Source organism: Saccoglossus kowalevskii, chromosome 6 (assembly GCF_978046115.1).
Source record: "Saccoglossus kowalevskii chromosome 6, keSacKowa6.1, whole genome shotgun sequence".
Taxonomy (NCBI): domain Eukaryota; kingdom Metazoa; phylum Hemichordata; class Enteropneusta; family Harrimaniidae; genus Saccoglossus; species Saccoglossus kowalevskii.
This window is the reverse complement of record NC_140646.1, coordinates 26,595,797-26,617,794: the sequence shown is the minus strand read 5'-3', so window position 1 is coordinate 26,617,794 and position 21,998 is coordinate 26,595,797. Positions and strand designations below refer to the sequence as shown.

At 33.1% G+C, this 21,998-nt stretch overlaps 2 protein-coding genes and 1 non-coding gene across 4 annotated transcripts in view; all 3 read left to right on the top strand.

The window, feature by feature from the left end:
- LOC100371803 (uncharacterized) overlaps positions 1-15,144 on the top strand; it is a 31,462-nt gene extending 16,318 nt beyond the window's left edge. For both annotated transcript variants that reach the window (XM_006825119.2, XM_085500277.1), the window contains 10 exons: positions 1,581-1,645; positions 6,558-6,710; positions 7,403-7,511; positions 7,805-7,953; positions 9,782-9,839; positions 10,388-10,640; positions 12,011-12,093; positions 12,219-12,274; positions 12,982-13,005; positions 13,288-15,144. In XM_006825119.2, the coding sequence (XP_006825182.1) occupies positions 1,581-1,645; positions 6,558-6,710; positions 7,403-7,511; positions 7,805-7,953; positions 9,782-9,839; positions 10,388-10,640; positions 12,011-12,093; positions 12,219-12,274; positions 12,982-13,005; positions 13,288-13,381 (1,044 nt within the window). In that variant the 3' untranslated portion in view covers positions 13,382-15,144. The remainder of the gene's footprint in view (positions 1-1,580; positions 1,646-6,557; positions 6,711-7,402; positions 7,512-7,804; positions 7,954-9,781; positions 9,840-10,387; positions 10,641-12,010; positions 12,094-12,218; positions 12,275-12,981; positions 13,006-13,287) is intronic.
- A 2,918-nt stretch (positions 15,145-18,062) lies between these two features.
- On the top strand, positions 18,063-18,134 carry TRNAC-GCA (transfer RNA cysteine (anticodon GCA)). The gene has a single exon. It is a non-coding gene; the product is annotated as a tRNA-Cys (tRNA).
- A 2,241-nt stretch (positions 18,135-20,375) lies between these two features.
- The window catches only part of LOC100370587 (sodium/hydrogen exchanger 3-like), a 50,599-nt gene continuing 48,976 nt past the window's right edge, over positions 20,376-21,998 (top strand). Inside the window, exon 1 of the mRNA XM_002741628.4 lies at positions 20,376-20,744. Coding sequence (XP_002741674.2) covers positions 20,477-20,744 — 268 coding nt within the window. The 5' untranslated portion in view covers positions 20,376-20,476. The remainder of the gene's footprint in view (positions 20,745-21,998) is intronic.

Genomic DNA, 21,998 nt, shown 5'->3' with positions numbered 1-21,998 from the left:
TTCACGAAAAAATGTTTCTCATTCCGAGTAAAAATTAATAACCCCAAAAGTTGATGACATTGAAAAATTGCATGTCATTACACAGCTGTATGTAAGAACCATATACATTTTGAATGTCATCACTGTTATACACACACGTAATTTTACTTTCATAATATAGGGCCTGCATCGGCCACTCTCAGAAAAACATTTCACAAAAGTCTATATGATGGTTTATCCATTTGCATAGAGTGGTAAGCAGTCTACATCAGAAAATAGCTTCTGTTTGTGCACATTGTGTCGTCATGTACTTCACATACTGGATTACGTATCATGCGTCACATGCTTATAAAGTTGAAAAAATGTCACGAAGAACAGACCTATTCAATTGTTGGGGGGAAAATAATGTTATATAAATGAATGTCTTGGAACAAATCCAATTCTGTGTGTATACATTTAGTAGTAAGGGGAGCACCTCTCAGTGATGTGCTATCTAATCAATAAGGTCATAGTCTCAACACAAAGGTTTCTTTTTGTCTATATTCTGTAGCTTGATTTTCTTACCAGGTGTGCACTGTAAAAAAAGTTATTGTTTATTTTGCAGTTTATTCGCTGAGCTATTTTTGAAATAGCTTTCGAATTCGTGCAGTTATTCGCTGTGTGGAGAGTTTAATGTACGAGCTTCTGTATGTTTGTTGTGGGTGTGTTCAGGGCGGAAGTCCAGAATTGAAATTTGCAATTTACTTTAACAGATTGATTTAACCCAATCCCATGTGGGAACACACCCCTATATTTGAACACTGCCACTCGCCTTTACTTCCACTCCCCGATGAATCAAACAGAAACCATTGGCTGACTTCTGTTTTGTTTTTTTAAATCCTTTCGTCCATACAAACAAAAAAGTGGGTTCAGGCACTTCCATAATACTTTATTCCTACTTGACAGTTAAATAAATAATAAAGTAATTATCACAGTGGGGTAGTTGTCAAGGTAACATGTCTTGTTTATATAGCAACCAGTAATTGATGTACTTAGTAACAAGACACTACAAGGTGGCAGAGTATGATATATGTGTATAACTGATGTTATTTCAAATTTGTGATAAGTAATACTTTACATCAAGTATAAAAGTGATGTTATAATTCAATACGGTACCTTGGCTTGTTGCTTTGAAAACCAGTATTTTGTAACTATCTCCATAATGATCATTTTTTTTAAATGGTCAACATTGTGGCTATGTACGATTTAAAAATCAATAATGGACAATATTAACTGCTGTTTTTGAATTGACCAATTTCCTTTTAAAATCAGTCTAACATGTGTAGTCTTTAGGTTGAACCGCAGGAAACTGCCCGATGTTTCCTAATGTATTTCATAGTCGAATAGGTCTCCAACTTAATCGTCAATGTTGTGTTTTTTTCTTTCTTTTTTAAAATGTTTGTGTACATTATCTGAGATAAGTGGTGGTAAAACATACTCTGCAGCTTTAAAAGAGTTATTAACTTTGCGTTTCAGGAAGTGTGATAATGTAAAATGTCTACCCTGGATATTTGTACATGTGTTCCATAATAAAACTGTCCATGTTTTTTTTTTTTCTACAGTATAATTCACAAGTGCAAGATGACTTTAGCAATGTACAAAGGTCTACCACGCCCCAATCTTTCAAGTAAGTCATTGTATTTTTGTATAAAGCATTTTTCTTTTATATAGAGCTACATGATTGTTGCTTGTTTCCTTCCTTCTTGCTCTGTTGAAATCTGTTTTAATATAACTTCAATTAACATATGTACAGCTTGGGTCTTTGTTGAGGTGGTTGGATTCCATTAACCAAATGCTTGGATTTCCTCTTCTTTTACACTTTGGTAAATATTTAATGCTCTTCACAAAACCCAGAAAAAAATATATGGCCATTAAATTACTTTTCACAAAAACAGAGGTCAAACATCCATGGTCATTTTCGAGCTTTTTATTTACCATTGGTTCCTATTGTAGAAAGTCTCATCATATCTCAGAATTTGTTTTTGAATACCATGGAAATAAAATCATATGTAGTTATAAGATGGGTACCGGTACTTATGGTTGTCAAGAATTCCTTGGACATTCTGAGGATTACTATTTATTTTTTAAAAGATAACGCTTTAATAAGGAAATTGTTCCAAAAATGTTAATTTTTGCATCTTTTTAGGCAGTTTTCCTTCAAACAAATATTTTGTACTGGGAATAAAATGTGATAAGTTGATGACATGTTTCAAAATCAATAATTATGTGAGATTTTTGAAACCACAAATTTTTTTAAATATTTTTCCTATTTATAAAAGGTTGAAAACTTGTGATCTACATTAAGGCAAAAAGCATTAGACTAGTTGACACTGTGAAAGAAATATTTAATTATTATAAAGGGCAGTCTGGTGGGGTGTCAAGTGCAGTAACTTCCATGGATGTGTCAAGCCTAAACTACATTTATTATTATTAATTTATTTATAATTATTATACATTTGTTTATTATTATTAACTGAAGCAAATTGCTTTTTTGTCTTTTCCAAAATAAAAAGTTCAATACGTTGGCCATTCCAGTAAGTAATAAAATGTACAATATATATTTTAAGTTGTACTTAATAATCAGATTGTTTTTGTTCATTGTATTTTGCATGGTTTACATTAGGAGCAACTAGAACTAGGAATTGATCCTTAGTACTGTTTTTCATCTTTATTTAAATTAGATATTTTCTACATTTATAATGTGTTTATACAGTCAGTGCTGAAAAACTGACACTGATTCTAAAAGAAACCTGACTGATACATCAGAGATACTTACAGTGCAGTCCAACATCTAAACTGGCTTTGCCTTTTCTTAAAGTGAATATCATTGTCAATAATATTTACAACATTTTTTTCTTAATTTAGTATTTTACCTGGGTTACCCATATAGGACAGTACAATTTTGATACGGTAGTTTTGAAAGCATGTTAAAATAGCTTAAAGCCAGCTTAAAGCATGGACTGTACTGTACTGTACTGTATGTATTACAGGTTTTTCTAGAAGAAATGAACAAGATGGAGCACACACAGACGATCAACCTGGAAATGCCATATTGGAAGGTTTCTGCACTGTTTTAACGATGTATCTATCGGCATTGAAATATTTTTGGTCCCTGGTTAGAAAAAACCCTGTTTTATACCTTACCAGGATGTTGATGTTCATTATAACAGTGTATACCTTACAGTATAAACCTTACATAGAGTACATTTTCATAAAACATGACCATAAAGTATCTATACTTTCCATTAAATTTGTTTTTATTTTATGGCTTGCTATAAAAAAAAATACCCAATCTACATGTCGCCAAAAGTTATATAACTCTTTATGTATTGTATTATATTAACTAAGAAAGTGATAATTTATGTCCACATATTTTAGTGCTTAATAATCAGGTCTTTTTATGAAATATTGATAGTGTTTATGTGTAAATGTTTTAGTATTTGCTGTTCATCAAGCCATTGTGCAACTGATGTGCGTACAAAAGACTTTCCAAGCAATGTAAATACAATCAATACTGTAAAAGGATTAATTATTCACTGGGTTTCGCTGCCTGGAAAATGCGCTAAATTAGAACCCAGTAAATATGTCAAATTTAGCATAGAACACATTACCCGGTAGCTAAATGACAAAACCATGAATTTAAAATCCACTGAATATGCCCGAAATGGTAAATCAGAGAAATTTAAACCCAGTGAAAATTAGTCATTTTACAGTAATACAGCGAGCTAGGGCAGCTTAGTCTCCACACTGCGTTCCGTTAAATATATTATTTTGTTTGGAAGTTTTTTTTATTCTTTTACGGTTTATTAGTTGATTGATATTTGGTTACCGGTAGTAAAACGGTTGATTAATTGTTTGTTGTTTTCTTTATTACTATTTTTAGTCCCCGTTCGGACGCAGTCCGAAAACGGGGACTTATGTTTTGCCCTGTGTGCGTCCGTCCGTTCGTCCGTGCGTCCGTGCGTCCGTGATCACCTGTATCTCGAACATGCATGGACCGATTAAGTTCAAACTTCACTCATACATCACACATTATATGGGACATATGCACATGCATTTTTTTCATGATCCGATTAACGGTAGCCGAATAGCGGCCATTTTAAGGCCGAAAATGCATCAAAATCGCACATTTTCACCATTCCGGACCCGGATCTCAGTTATGCATGGACGGATTTTGTTCAAATTTGGTACATACATTAAACATAATAGGACCTTGATGCACGTCATTTTTTTTTTTGGATCGGGTTCGAAATGGCCGACTGGCGGCCATTTTGTTTTAAAGAATTCAGTTCTGGATCCGTATCTGAGACATGCTTGGATTGATCGAGTTCAAACTTCACACACAAGGTACATCATGTCACAAATATGTATGTGCATTTGTTTCATGATCTCATTAACGATAGCCAAATGGCGGCCGTTTTAAGGCCGAAAATGCATTGAAATCGCACATTTTCACCATTCCGGACCCGGATCTCAGTTATGCATGGACGGATTTCATTCAAATTTGGTACATACATTAAACATAATAGGACCTTGATGCACGTCATTTTTTTTTTCGGATCAAGTTCGAAATAGCCGACTGGCGGCCATTTTGTTTTAAAGAATTCAGTTCTGGATCCGTATCCGAGACATGTCTGGATTGATCAAGTTCAAACTTCACACACACAAGGTACATCATGTCACAAATATGTATGTGCATTTGTTTCATGATCTCATTAACGATAGCCAAATGGCGGCCGTTTTAAGGCCGAAAATGCATTGAAATCGCACATTTTCACCATTCCGGACCCGGATCTCAGTTATGCATGGACGGATTTCATTCAAATTTGGTACATACATTAAACATAATAGGACCTTGATGCACGTCATTTTTTTTTCGGATCAAGTTCGAAATAGCCGACTGGCGGCCATTTTGTTTTAAAGAATTCAGTTCTGGATCCGTATCCGAGACATGTCTGGATTGATCAAGTTCAAACTTCACACACACAAGGTACATCATGTCACAAATATGTATGTGCATTTGTTTCATGATCTCAGTAACGATAGCCAAATGGGGGCCGCTTTAAGGCCGAAAATGCATTGAAATCGCACATTTTCACCATTCCGGACCCGTATCTCAGTTATGCAAGGATGGATTTTGTTCAAATTTGGTACATACATTAAACATAATAGGACCTTGATGCACGTCTTTTTTTTTTCGGATCAAGTTCGAAATGGCCGACTGGCGGCCATTTTGTTAAAGAATTCAGTTCTGGATCCGTATCCAAGACATGTCTGGATTGATCAAGTTCAAAATTCACACACACATGGTACATCATGTCACAAATAGATATGTGCATTTGTTTCATGATCTGCTTAACAATAGCGGAATGATGGCCATTTTAAGGCCGAAAATGCATCAAAATCACGTATTTTCACAATTCCAGAACCGGATCTCAGTCATGCATGGATGGATTTTGTTCAGATTTAGCACAATGTGTTGTACATATGCAGGTGCATTTCGGTCATGATCTGCTTTGAATGTATATGTCACTCAAATATGAACGGAACGGGAACGTGTCATTGACAATGACTTGTTTTCTCTTATTATTATTTACTTATTTTTTGTTTTATATCATTTCTAGTGGAATAAATTTTATTCAGTGTTCATTCCTTGTGGTGTATACATATGTAAAGTACAAAATGGAAGCACATCGTACATATATCATAACCGTTGCATTAATATATATATATTTTTTATAAGAAGTAGTTCTCTCAAGTGGTTTGATCAAAGAAGTTGATTCAATCTTATAATGTACATTTTATTTGTTTTTTAATATGGTTGTACTGAGAACTATTCAATAACAACATGTCATCTGCACGATTTAAATAATAAGGGAAAATTGAGGAAATAACTTATATTGTAATTTTTATGGTTTATTATCATAAAATAATAAATTTCTTAGATGACACTAAACCATAGCAATTTATGTAGCAATCTTGACAAAGTGACCTAGTTTGTGTGAAGAATTCATTTAATCTGATTAAGTCCGCTAACTTTACATGTTTAAATCAAACTAAACAGGATATTACCGTCTATAAATAAATATACATTGTAGGCTGACCAAGTTTAATAACATAACCTAGAAAACTAATCTAAATGCATCACTAATGTAATGAGATGTACTTATAAATATATATTTGTTTTTATATGTTTTTGGAGAAAAACGTATTTGATGTATGAAGATTTTCACTACTTCAGATTTCAGCATTTAGTAATTTGATGGTTTCGCAGGACAGAATCTGACTGAAGTCATTGTGACTCTCCACTCTCTACAAAAATGTTGTGATATTCTTTCCCAAACACACTACTATATACACATGGACATTGATACAGGGACATTGACACAGACATTGTCTAAGATTTGTTTCTTCACCTGAGATGAAAAATTCCACAATTCACTATTCTTTAATGTTGAGAGAATGTCAACACACAATTATTTGAGCAAATATTGAGTTGATACAAAACATTGAAAAATGAGTTTCTTTATTTTTTTCAGTTCTACAAGTAAGATAAAGCAAGTTCCGCTTCCAAGTGTTAGTCCTGCCAGCAAAGCTATTAGTTTGAGGTCAGGATCACCGTCACGTGGTATAAAATCAGTCTCAATATGTTCAGACAGATATATTCAATCACAGAGTAAACACTCTGGGTGGTAAGTATCTCATCTTTATTTCGGTCACTTCTGTATCAGAAAAACAGAATGCCAAATTTGATTTAATAGTGAATGACCAACTCAGATGTGTTCTTTTCATTTTTATTTGGAAGCCAGTACTGTACTAAATTTGTTTATTGTCGTTTGACAGATTTACATGTGGGTGCTCACCTTGTCACCAGGCTGTTTATATTGTTATATTTACTGTTACCTTGTTAGTAATGAAGTATTCTAATATTACTAATACTTGTCATAAATCATATTTTAATAATCCATTATCCAGTGAATTCAATTTTTTTGCTTATGTGTGTACTTCTATTAGAGATTCATTTCTATAGAACAAATACAGTATTTTCACTGAATTTACAGTAAAATATGACAGCGTTATGTTGGAATGCTTTTCAAAATACATTTTTATGAACATTGAAAGGCTGTCTATGTTTGAGGGAATACCGGTATGTTTATAATTGATATCAGAAGACCCTTTTGTATTCATGTACAATAATACTGAGTGTGGGACAATCAAGTGTCATAGCCGACAGGATTGATAACACTAGTCGGTCCTGTACATGGTTTATTTTTGTCCTCAAATGAAATTATACCCCGGTACTTGAATTGTATATGAATATATCTCTCTTTAAGGGACATTTGTTTAGTTCATTGCTTTCTCGACAAACTTTTGTATTATTTAGGACACACCGTTCTGCACATTCCGGCAGATGTCTAAGTGAGCAGCAAAGAAGATTTAGTACTGAAGAAAAGACGAAAGTGAAAAGCAAAGCATTAAAAAGAGCATCAGAGGTATGTGTTCCTTCTTAAAACTAATATAATTGTGTATTTTGGTTTCCATTTAGCTGTTACTATAATGACAACCATTAGCAATGAATCTACTATAAAATTACACACATGTCTATCACCAATCCTACCTCGATGCTTATGTCAGTGACTGCACAACTGGTGGCACAAATAAAAAGTTTGATTCCTGGTTTCAGTGATAAAAACAAGGATTTTGAGACTGTGAATCAAGATATGCATCTCTTCTGAGTTTAGAGAAACACAGTTATTTTAATACTGTATATTTAAATTTGTTTCAGATTATCCCCCATCGTGTAGATCGCATGTACTACATGTCTGGTGCCACTGTCCCAATTAAAAATAAATATCATGTGGACAATGAAGAATTGGAAAGACTTAAAGATTTAGCAAGATCTAGTAATACCACTGGTAGAGGTGTGAGAGCAAGGTAATTATTAAGCCCTTATTTCCACTCTAATTGAACAGATTATGGTTCTACTTTTTTCGTATTGAGAAATTAAGCGTTCTTAAAGAGTTAACTGACCAGTTGGAATTAGTGTTATTTTTTTTTTATAAAAATTATGAGACAGTCACAGCCACAATGAATTCAATATTTATTATATTCTAATGTAGGAATCTGAAAGCAATATGTGTGCACCCGGATGAGAATTATCTGAAATATAGCTTACTTAAAGGACCCAGTGTAGTGCAGATAGAATTAAGTGAGAGTCAGGCAGAGAACTTAAGGGATGAGTATATGCTAACTGAAGATAGTTCGGCAAGCAACTTAGCTAGAGGTCATCTTAAAATGAGGCAAAGCTTTCCCGGAAACTCCTACAAAAATCAAGACAGGGACTCCCAAGAGACTTTTATTGTATTTCAATTGTTTGGAGTTAAAAGGCATTAGTTACGTCACTCAAAAATGACACTCATGGTATCCTTCAAATCAGTTATTTTGGGGCATTATTTTGAAGTTTAGATTTTAGATTTTATTCAAGATTTAACATGTTCCAGAGTGTTATTTTTTATAATTAAACTGTTGATTAGTATCATAATTAGTGAATATACATAATTTCTTTTTTGTTTTTCACATATCAAATTTGCTCTATTAGGTTGATGTGCAATATTATTTTGACCATAGACACATCTGTGATTTGTATAAGTACATGTGCTACTAATAAAGAAAATACGGTAGTAGAAATACACATACATAATAATCCCTGGCTATCAGAATTTGCACAATACATTGACTGGTGATTTGCCTAATGAGTTTTGTCCTCATGTCAGGATAGAAAATGGCTTTTGTTCCTAAAAAAAAATAATAATAATGATATTGAGTAGAAATGTTAACCAGTCTATACATAATATTGAACAGAGCATACGGTACCTGTAGATTATTTAATCTCTTGTGGTGAGCTTGATTACCTGTATCCAGGGATAATATTATTATATATATCATTTGCATAAATAATTATCTTTTACGGTTAATGATGGCATGAGTTAGCAGGTCAGATTTCAGGTCAGTAGTCCATATGCATTGTAAAAGTTAAAGATGTTGATCAGTGCTTGGGTCAAAGTTCAAACTTTAAAAAGTAGTCTTTCTGTTAAATTCTTCACAGGACAGCAATAACACAGAGTAGTCAGATATCAATAAACATTGGAAATTAACACACCAGGGTTTTCAAAATTTTCAGTATATTTATTATATATCATCTTAAAATCAATATTATTTTTTAATTAAATTTTCATATTTAATAAGCCATGACAAGAATTTCTTAAGGATTCAATGCATTTTTAAAATGAATTATAATGCAATTAAATGAATTATAATAAATATAATAATAGAGTTCTAAAATATTTCATTTGTTCAAGGTTTCCAGGCATTTTGAGTCTATAATGCTTTGTTATGCAAAAAAAAATGGTTGGTTGGTGACATATGCTAGTTTTATATTTATAATTGGTGTTTTTACCTACCATTGGGTTGCTTCATATTTATTGTTATAATTGCTGTTTTAAAGTAATAAATTTCATTATATTCATTGCTAACCAAGTTCTCCTATATTTTTCTTTATTCCACCTCGCTCTTTCACCCACTCTTGATTTCATTTTTATCTATAACCTGGCTGTTATAATATTGACTTTGTATTCATTCTTTCCTCCGTTAACTTTACATCTTTATCTGTGTACCTTCCTGCCCCTCCATTCATTCTCATTCCTCCCTGTATCTCAATGTGTTCTTCTTGTGTGGCTCTCTGTGCTAAAAATTGCTGAGACAGAAACCAAACCAGGAAAGGTGATGAGTACATTGCAGACAGACGAGTGCAAGGATTGGAGGTGAGTTTTTATCATGTATTAGATGATTGTCCTATGTCTCTCAATGTCAAAAGATCAGTGTAGGGTAAAATACTTCATTTTTTCCGCCCCAGTGCATCCTATATCGCCTTCAAGTGATACTGATTGACCAATGAGAGCAAGCCATATGTATATATGTAATTAAAATAAAAAGCCTTCAAACAAACTACAACAAAATACCTGCTGTATGTTTTCAATTTCTTCAATCTGCCACACTATTGACAAAATTTAAATAAAAAAAATTGTCTGAGATGAGATGAATGAGCATTCTTTTTTTCTACCTTTTTTTTCTTACATTTTTTACAATGTTTGAGCAAAATAGTGACCAACCCTGTTTCAACTGATGAGTGGGCTGACCAGAAAAAAAAAAATTTGGGGTGCTTAACACATTTTAATCATTACCACATTTTCTCTACTTCAATAAAAGCTTTCAAAGCATACTTGCAAAGAAAAGACATTGGTATTCAAAACAATGGCTAAGTGTGATTCATAATTGGAATTAATTTTTTTTACATAATTTTTAAAACCAGCCGAGGCAGCTTGCCATTACAAATACTGATGCGTTAGATGGTGATGACACTTTGAGTGGTGGACACAGTACAGGTGGTGTCTTAGGGAAAGATAACAGTGAGAAGAGACCCGCTACTGGTAGTTCATGGAGCAGTGATACATCCGCTGTGGGTACAGGAAATAGAGTCAGATTCAAAGCTGCAGGACCCAGCAGTGCTAAAGCATCTATACCTGGTAATATAACCGGAGATGAACAAGACACTAATAATAAAGGTAATTTTACACTCTAGGAGTATCATGTATCCATTGTTGTGAATTGAATGAAAGTGTATCATCATTCCTGATATTTCTATCAATATTTATCAGCGTGTTTTGTGTGTGTTATAATAGATTGTGTCCATGTCAATAAGTTTGGTTTCCATGCTGGATTCGTTTTGAATTTTTAGCCAAAAAATTAAGTGCAATGAATGCAAGATAGTATTTGATTATTTATGGCTATTTTGCAAAAAACTGGAAATTTTCACTCAAAAGTTGACAGGTTTCTATAAATTTAGCCTGTCAAATCAAATTGAGTATCTGTCTAAAATGTGGAGTGCCTAAAATGACAAGTAGACAGGTGTCCAACTAAAAGCATGATTCTTATCATCATGTGGTATTTATTTTATGCCCCCCTGATAAGATAATCTCAAAGTAATCACCAAATATAAGTTGTTTCCTCTTCCTCCTTTGGTGCAAACAGGTATTTGTTTGTAGAAAAAACTATAACTGCCTTGGATGAGCGCCCTCTTGAGTTTATCTGTGTAATGATATTGTTTTTATCTTGCCTGCAATGAAAATGAAGACTAGATATTGTGATTACCATGTCTGTCATGTGGCATAGTCTTTTCATTCTGGACATGACAACCCACATTGATTTTATTTGCTTTCATATTTATTATATGTAATAATGAAATAATGAAGTCAAACATAATGAATGTGATTCTGAGTTGTTCTTCATTGTTTAATCTAATGTACTGGTATCAACCTGGGATCTTTGAATTGTCTATGCAACATAACGCTGTAGTTACTTTTACTAATACAAAAGCATGACCATAAACTGTAACCTGCTTTGCTTGAGGACTTGCCTAAAAGAAACCTGCTGCAACGAATTTGTTATTTATATTATGTTATTTATTGCAGCATCTTTTTGTTACTAAATGTATTTCAAAATGAATTTCTATACCCATGCAATTTTTTGTGAACCCCTGAAACTTATTCTCAGCTGATCGACTACTAACATCTGTATAATAAAAATAATTTTCATTTTACACCTATGTGATTATTATCTTTGGTTGTTCACCATTAAGTGTTCTTCAATAATATTGGATGCATTACCATTTCTCACAAAAATATCATTGAAAACTTGTTTAAAGTTTTTTCTGTAACCTAATAAGGCAGGTGTTGGTGATAATGTGAAATTTGATGTTGGAAGGACAATGAAAAAAAAAAAAGAATATAGCTACCTTTTTTTTTTCAACAGAACAATAGTTTTTCCTGGGGCATGCTGTAGCTTTATGTTGATCAAATTGGTTAATATTATTTTGTTAGATATAATCAAATCAGCCATTGGGACAAGGTTACAATAGTTTCACTATGTTTTTCAGATGTTGTTAACAAAGGAGATGAATCAAATTGTCAAACAGCGGAAGATAACCGGGATGGGTATGATAGCGGTGTAGAACCAGAGGTGAGATTTTATCATATGCCTGTATGCTGATTTTTGCTATGTACAAAGGTCCTAGTTGGGTCATGGCTATATGCACTTGGTGATGCTTGTCACATGGTTTGATGGTGTGAGTTGTTTGTTTACAGGGTGAGAGCAAAGAGCACCATGACAAAGACACAACACAAGGCAATGCTACTAATAGGTAATTACCACATACATACTCGCTTTGAAGTGATGAAGTCGTAATGTTGGCAAAATTTATTTGAAAGCTGTTTCAATTTTAAGTAACCTGGCCAAAAATCGAGGCATTTGTGAGTTAAGCTGGCATATTTTGCTATATATCAAGAAGTTATTATTATCTTCATTACAAATAATCATACATTGCTGTTTCAAATTCTGTTTGGCGTGTGTGCTAATAAACACAACATAAAAAGTATGTTAAATATTTGTAGTTAACTTGAATGCAGTGGTAACATGATAAATAGTTGTTCAAAAGGGAAGGACCTAATAGGTAGTTATGTAGGAAACAACTCAAGAGTCGAGTGTGCATCGTAGATCAATCTCAATGGCAAATGCGATGAACCTTGAATATAGATATTGCCCATCTTCGAAAACCGATTGACTTGAAGACACCCTAAGATGCTGCAAACTCAATCACAAATGAATCTATGGAAATGCTCAGCAATTTTCGGCTAATAATAAATTTCTGACACAGATATTTTGCAAATACTGTAACAGTTGTGCATATATTAAATCACGTATATTACTGCACATGCCAACAGTTTCAAACACAATTTTGCTGACAATGCACCCTTCATAGATAATGATACACATGCAATCCATCAGGATATATGTTCTCACTTTGTCACAATATTACTAATTATTATAAATTTTTATTTTAAATTACAGTGAAGCGGCTGAGAAGAAAGATGAGTATGTATCTGTTTATTTTGTGTGATTCGTATTTGTTTTAAAATTTGTCTGCATTTAATAATATTGTGGACCAAAACAAACTATGTGTATATTTACTTGCCTGGCTCATTTGAGTTTTTTTTTTTTTTCATATACTAAACCGTTATATTGCAGTCGAACTCTTGAAAACACCTCCATATGTAGAGCTAGATATCAAGCCAAAGAATGCGTCCTATTTTTCATTCTCATTTTGATTTGAAGATTCATTATTTATTCAAGAAATCATCTTTGTATTTTTTACAGTGCATTTATGACAGAGTGTCGAGAAGATGACAAAGAGACGACGAAACAAGTAGAAACCACTGATGATTGCAATAATGAAACTACAGAAAGATGAAATTCATTTTGCTTTTAATGGCTGATTGCTGCTTATTTTGTTGTTGTTGAATTTCACGTAGGTTATTTTGTTTTCTGTGTAGGAGGTACTATAAAATGGAAAAAATGGATTTGTTTTTTCTAACACATTGGCCGTTACTTAGACTTATAGAAAGAGTATGCTCTGTGTCATTGTGTTAAAAAAATAATTATTTTTCCTGTCATACTTTTTTTCCTGTCAGTTGCAGCAAAACTGACTTTCTATTCTGCAGGAAATCATAATATTTTTCATCTCATACAACTTCACTGTATTCTGTCCCAATCTTTTGTTTGTATAATGCAGTATATTCTTCAAAAAATGTGGATTTAGTTTTTTTGCTCGATTAGAAGCATAGCTTCAATCAGGTCTCATAAAAGCCAAAAATGGTTGTTTGTATGAGAATTTTGTAACAGCTCTCATGTAACCATATGCTTTTAATAGAGCTAATACTGACCATGTACATAGTTTCATTTTACTGAATTGGATTTAAAGTGTACAGAAAGCCATCAGAATATTTTACCAATATTTGACAAAAAAATCATTTACCAATTCTCAGGAGTTTCTATAATTCAAGATTGATAAAAGTTGGTTTGTGTTCCTGAACACTTAAATAAACAAAAGTTGATTTATTTGAACTATAGATGGCGCTGTTTATGCTGAGAGGCATCATGACATGGTTTTTATAATTACCAAGTTTACATACATCTTGTGATATTTAATTTTGTAAATAAGTAAATAATTGTTAGCTAATAGAGTACATATTTTTATACATAATTTTGTTGTGGTTTATTATCACAAAACATATATGCAAAGGCTGTTTCCATGCGAATTAAATGTGGTGTTACATGGTGTGACAAAGCCAAAATATATTTTATCATTGTGTCAATTTTATCCTTGTTGAATATTGTGATGTAAATAGTTGACAAGAATTGATCTCCTTCTCAGCATGTTTTGTTTTTTATCGGTTTGTGCATTATTAGTATGTACAAATATACACTGACATTTGTTGACATAGTTGCCATGGAGCTTGCATCAAATTTGAATAGCAATGTATTTTACATATGTCGTACATCATACATGATGTGGCACGAATACTACAGTGCTTTAATTCCTAAACTCTGATGATTTGGGCTGTCAAGCTGTGTATGTTTATATATTGTACAAATAATTTTAGGCATATGGGATTCAAATGAAAGCATGTAACGATCGCCAGAAACTTGAAAATGCAGACATCAACAGTTTTTGTTTTGAAACTCATCAGGCATTCTTCTTAGAGAAGAAATATTTTTAAAACTAAATTTGATTATATACTTACTCAATATTGAGTTATATTTCTGTAGTAGTGTTTTAAAAAATTTTAAATTAATTTTTATATCTACCAATACTTTGACATTTTATTTCATGACTTTCAAAATATGCAATATTTTTTTTTATTCATAGATTTTAGGATTTTTTTTCTCTGCCATGTGTTTTTATATGAATACAGGTGTAGGTGGTAATTTTATACTGCAATATTTCTTGCTGAGATTGTAGAGTTTGGCTGGCAGAAAATACTTGTCAGTTACCACTGTATTATACTTTACCGGTAAATGTGGAAAGAGTGGGTGGAATGAAAAGGTTGGAATGACAGGCTAACAGTCAATGTAATCTTACTGTGTTTACCTGTGAATAAGATACTTTTATATTTTCTACTTCTATGTCTTCTTGTAATATATTTCCAATAAATGTAAGAAAGTAATAAGAAAGTTTTTTTGTTTGTTTTTTCAAATCTTTCAATATGCTTTTCAGTTTTTAAATGGATATAACAAATATTGGACTGGTCTTCAATACTGCCCTCTATAGTCTGAACTTGCTAATTCTAATTCTTACCCTGAAAATGCGTGTCCATGCTTGAGGACACACATTGATGTCAACATTATTATTGCACAAACTCAAATTTGTATTTCATTCTGTTTTAAATTTAGTATAATATTACATACTGCTTCTACATGACTGAACAAATAGAAAACTGGGAAAGTGCATGAGGCTTTGCCTGCTACAATGTATTTGGAGGCAGTAAAAACGACCTTCTACCTGCATTTTATTTGCATCTATTTATATTTCATGCATTTTTTTTTGTCTCTATAACACCGAAGTAATTATCTGTGCACATACATCACATTTGATCACATTTTATGATGCTATCAAATTCACTCGTTTTTAGGTCATGTAGATTTCGGCAGCTTACAGTATTCAAAGAACCTAGTCATTCTGTAGTAAAAAAACGGGGAGTGGACCATTTGAAAATTAGGGAGACGGGTTCTGGAGAAAATCAATGAATTCCATTTTTTATGCCTACCAATATGGCAACAAACTATTATTCTCAACAACCATTCGATTTGTTTTCTTTATTTGGAGAGTGATTAAAGTGAGTGATTTTTTGCCAATGGGTTTTTTTTTTTTCATTTTGAAACTGTCACCGCTGATGTATATGCACAGCAATTGCGAGATATTTTTTGTGAACCAACATTATCTGACATTTTTCCACATTTCTTGAACCACTAGTCCTCTTTTTTTTTTTCTTTTTTTTTATGGGTTAGTACATGAGCCAGGTGTGGTCACCGTGACAAGTACCGGGGTACCAATAGGACTGTGTTATAGCCAATTTGTAAAGTTTAGATTCCAATTTGAAAAGCTATTTTTAATCCTGTAGATTTCAATTTAGAAATCAAAAATAGAAACTCTATAGCTAGCTGTTCAGATGATCTAAATTATAAAGTACTGAGCTATTTAGAAACAAGGTTTCAAATTTTCATCGACAATTTAACAAGCTATTTATAAACTTTGATATTTCCCGTAGTTCGAAGTTTGGTTAACTGATAATTAAAATTTGAGTTACTAAAATTGAACGTTGAATGTATGTTGCCCGTAACTCAAAGTTTGGTTAACTGTTATTAAAAATTCGAATTAGAATTTGGGCGTGGTTTCTGAAATATGGTAATTTTTGTAACTCGATGTCCGTAACTGGAACAATTCAGCATCTGCATAACTGCTAACCAATTGACAAAGTCGATTCACGATCTCATGGGCGACAAAACAAAAACTATCGTGGTGAATATCCATTTCTGAAATGTACACGTATTAGAAACAACGCGAGAAAGTGTGGACTTACACACGGTTACTGGTAACCGTGGTTTACAGGACTAATTGCGCAGCAAGAACAATGGGTCACAGGCAGTACTATATACTAGTATAAACAGAAGAATTTGCGGTCGTAATTCGCGGCGATGGTTGTTGCCTTGCTTTGTAAAATTGTCCCTTCATCAACACACTTCTTTGATATTCAAAAGTTATCATAAAGATGTATACTTTCAAATTAGCCCACTCATAACACGTAATTATAAAATTATAACGCAATATGAAAGAGACTTTGCTATCAGAACAGAAAACACGTCAAACAAACCCTGGTTTAAAAAAAAAATAAGTACTAAAAAAAGAATATGTTATTACATAGAATTTGCCTTGTTTATTACATATGTGTGTCTCTCTTCAATTGTAGCATTATATTACTAACGAGTATACCCATAGCCATCAATGCATTTCACCGTGACTGAATTACTTTGCTGCCGTTCATGCCGCACTCGACACGTTCAGGCAATGTTTGAAGGGGGAGACTGGGGAAAAACATATAATGCTCTCAGATAAAAGAGACCCAACAAATGTATAAGAATGCAATTCACCTTTTTTATATATCACTTTTTATTCTCTAGATATTAAATTTTAAAGCATTATTATATAGTTCACTACCTGGATTCTCCAGCAAAGGATTATGGGTAAAGTATGAAATCACTGTTGTGCCTGAGAATTTGAAAAAATGGTTTCTTCTATAGCGTAGGAAGTGCTGATGCGAATTAGTTAAAATGTTAGTGTGCATATTAAGCGTGTATATAATTATAATAATGAAAATTAGAATGTTACAAAGACACAAAATGTGAAGATATTTCCAAAGAAGAAAGTTAAATAAAATCGTTATTTTGATCGTTGGAAATAGAAAGACACTATTTTGTCCCATTTTTACGATCAACAGGTTAAATATAACCCGTATATACTACTCTCATCAATAAATTGTACAAAATATACGAGAAATTAAGTATTTTGTTGAAAATTGTAAAAGTAAGTATTTTCGGTTATGTTGCCTTGAAAATAATTCTATGTATATGGCTGGTATTGGTACACTTGTTCATGTCCCAAACTTTCAACCAATTTGAAGGTCGACTTTTGAAGTTCTATTTTTAATTGATCAGAAACAATGGCTAGTAATACTTTAACAATCAATTTTTGCTGGCAATTTGATTAGCCGACTGCTGCAGCCGTGCAATCATCATAGTTACGGGTTATGCAAGTACATTTATCTCATTCAAGTTACAACTGTGGTACTGTACGTAACCCCTGACCTACATCTGTGCTGTTCTTGTTCCGATGTCATTCACCGCAACATGCTGTGCGTTAATCGAAAACATTGGCAGAGTTGAAACGATTTTATTCACACAGGGTAAGCGGGCACACTATTTAGCGTTTAGAGACTGGCTTGTCATCACAGATTCTAATTACACCAAACACAATCGTGTGCCCATATAAACATGTAATAATGGAAAACCGTGAATTTGCGCTGGTAACATCAGATGGGGATATAGCTCAGTGGTAGAGCATTCGACTGCAGATCGAGAGGTCCCTGGTTCGAACCCGGGTGTCCCCTCCAATTTTTCTTTTTTGTTGTGGAAATAAATATATCGTTCTTGTCGGATTAATCTCATTTCTTTTAATTCAGAAATGATGTATTATTAAACATTTTTACTAGGAAAGTATTTGTGTCATTCATGCATTATCGATTAATAAGGTCACGTGATATATTACTTTTATTTTATTTCCTGTTTTAATTGCGAGGACTTGTGTTTCTGACAAGTACCCGTTATAAAAGTCATATGATAATGTGAATACTAGTATTACTACATTGGCCGCGCTAGTATTATTCTATATCGCAGAATCGCAGAGTGCCCGTGAGTCCCACGACCTACATTTAGAGCATCTGGGTCAATGACACAGATATACAAGCGTTAGCCATAATATTATGTCCATGATTTACCACAGCAGTCAACCCAGTAAGGCGTATTAAATACCAAGAGTCAACGCTTGAATGAACTCATATTGTGATTGCACAATGAGAATGAGTTTTCGCTTGAGTGCCGATTTTACCGCATATAGCAATGACAAAATTTTGTGTTAAAATTTATCTAAAATTATTCATTTCAAGTATAAGTCAACAGTAGGTGTACTTTTTTTTTTGTTTACTGACAATCTGTTTTTTGGGAAAACGGTAAAATAATATGCAAAAGTGGTATTTTAGCAGCGGTTTCCATAGACCACTGAAAACACATTTCCTTTTTAAAAACCCACAAAAATATTGTCAATTGTTTAGTACTTCCAGATATCAAAAAGCACCTTGTAAGACATTATATTACTTTTTTCACCATATGTGACCGAGCATCATTTTGAGATATTGGGATATAACCTTGCCATAGGAAACAATGATAAACATACAAAACATGATATTTTCACTGTTACTATATTATTGATAGATTTTCTCTGAACTGAGTAGGGTCACCCCGTATTTTTATTTCATTTTCTTCATCATTGTAACATGCCGTGGTATATCAAACATGCAAAAATAAAGAAAATGACAATAAATTAATTTTGCAGCATATATAAGGTAGAAGCCTACTCATTACAATGTTCATTGGTTTATTATGTAAAATCATGAAGGCAATGTCACGTGGCACCATGAAATAGCATTCTTGTGTGTGTTAGAGTGACGTACATTTTTTTTGTACGTCACTCTAACACACACAAGAATGCTATTTATTTTGAAAAACTAATAATTGTCAAAAATCGCTTTTTATAGAACAATTCCGTAGAGCACAATGTTTAAAGAAAAAAATGCATTTTTTGACTCTTTTTAAAAACCCAGATTTAAAAAAAAAATTGAGGACAACATATAATCAGTCTATGTCACCAGACTGCAGTACGAGATATGGCATAATATCTCTGCCATATGAACCTATGGTAAAAGCGTTATACTACTGCCAAAATGGTCACCATCCACTAAAATTCAACCATCATTTTCTCAAAAATTAAGCTGCTGACCTTTTTTGAATTGCCCAGAAGTACAATTTATTTGAAAATGAATATATTCTGGGTCAGTATTTGCATTCACGAGTAGGCTTCTACCTTAACTAAATTTATGTCCCAGGATCTGGAAATTTAGGCTAAATCGTTTCGCTTATGAATATGAAGATGATTCAATTCTTGGTATTCTTAGTGTATAAATACTAGAAAAGTAGAAAAGTACGAAGTGACATTGTTGATTGAGGGCGTGCTTTAGGGGCAAATTAGGTAAAGGGTCTATATTATCATGGCGGTAAAATAAAATAAACAATTTTACAACAACTTATTAAAAATCGAAACTATTGTGGTCATTGTCTGGTTCATGTATTGTATATTTCTTACAAAATGTTCGCAGTCTTTATAAAATCCAAGTTCACAAATTATAAAGTCTTTATAAAGTTCAAGTTAACAAATTGTTGTCATCCAACGAGTTACTATCCTATATAACGGGCTATCTATCGCCGCCCGCGACTAGTCAACGTATCCGAATTGTATAATTTCCAAAACATGACGTCGGAAAGGGTATGAATCTGCCACTCAACAAGAACAGCTGAACTCAGTGAAAGGCGAATTACTGTAAGGTTGTATTAATCCGCTATTCTGAAATAATTTAGTTTTCGTACAATTTTTCGAACATACTATAGTAATTTTATTTTACTGGCAGTCATATTTAACGGAATATTATAGAAAATATATTAAATGAACTGAATGCCAAGTTTAATGATGAGGTACTACTTGAGTGACCTGAGCAAGGATACAATTCAATCTTGGGTGTGAAACAGTATGACTATATACGATTTGACGTTCTTAAAATGTGGTGGTCTTTGTACCGGATAAAAACTTCAACCATGTGGCATTATAGTTAGCAGTATAAACATGTATTCCAGGAATAGACATCGTAGATACCCAAGTATCCTTCTCCCCATTGTACTATTGTTAATATGCAGGACTTTCGTCGATGCAGAGACTGCTAACGGAACGGGGACGACCGGTACCGATGAATCGGCAACAGTTTCCGACGAGGACTCTAGTTATTTGGGCCATGCTCAGGGACGTTATCCTATTGCTGACATAAACTGGCATCACGTAGAGACACCATATATGATATCGTTATGGGTTCTATTTGCAAGTTACGCGAAAATAGGTAAGTTGGTCACCTCGAAATACACCAATCACAAAACAGCTGTAAAGTTTGACGCCGGCGATCGTCTGATTTCTCTGTCGTTATCGCATATTAAGCCGATCCAAACCAGACGAAAAAAATAAATAGATAAATACAAAAACGTGAGAATTAACACAAAACTACGAAAGCAATATATAGTGACATTTATTGCAGTTATTTTTTTAAGAAATGAATATTTTTACTTAGATCGTCTGTCGTTTGTTTTGGAAAAATCCAATATGGCGGCCTCCTATGTTTTTTTCCGCCGCGTTTGAATGAGGTTTAATAATAACTTTTTGACTCATTGATTAACCTTCCACTGTGCGGCAGCACTGCATAAATGTACTCTATCTGATAATTCCCCTATCTGCGCGGCGTAGAATATTGATTGTTTGTATTGTGAAGACTGTTAATATATAAATAACATAGAATAACATAAGTAATGTTTATGTTATTATAGTATACATATTTCTGTTAAACTTTTTGAGCTAGTTCTTCATACTTTATGGCATTGGGCAATATTGGTGGATGCCCGGTCAAACGCTGCCATTCACCCTGCTATAGAAAACTGAGGTGGATCTGGATGAACAGCAAATTGATGTGCACTAGTTTTAGGCCAACAAATGAACAAACAACAACTTTCAAAGCTTCTTATACAGTTCAACCATTTTGTTTTAAAGGATACGTTGCCACGTTACTTTCAGGAAACCTTGGTCTGAGTGTATTAACTACAAAATGTGTTTCAGTTTCTCTCTACCATCTAATTGTTCAAGTAAAGTTTCCATGAAATGAAACATTTGTTGGAGTTCCAGGAAAAAATAAGTGTTCTACAAAACCTGATAGAAAAGCTTGTGAATTGTGGTAACTGGTTTGAATAGTGCAAGTTTTTTTGTGTGTGTGAAAACTATCGTTTAATGATAGCCCTTCCCAACAATAATATGGTAATTGTTAATATTCTTTGAAATCAAACCAATCTATTACATTTGAATTAATCCAACCTCATTCATATTCAATAACATGCTGTCATGCTATTGGTCAGAATGTACATTTGTAGTTTAAATGAAGTGCATGAAACTCTGTGCAAAGGTAAAACAATGAAGTGTCTTGCGTAAATTGCAAAGGGAATGCACAAAGGTTGTCGTCTTTACAGGTGGTTGTTAACTCAGGTTTGACTGTATTATATATTTAAAGATTTGCATATGGTTATATGCAATAATCAAAAACAACCCCTCATCG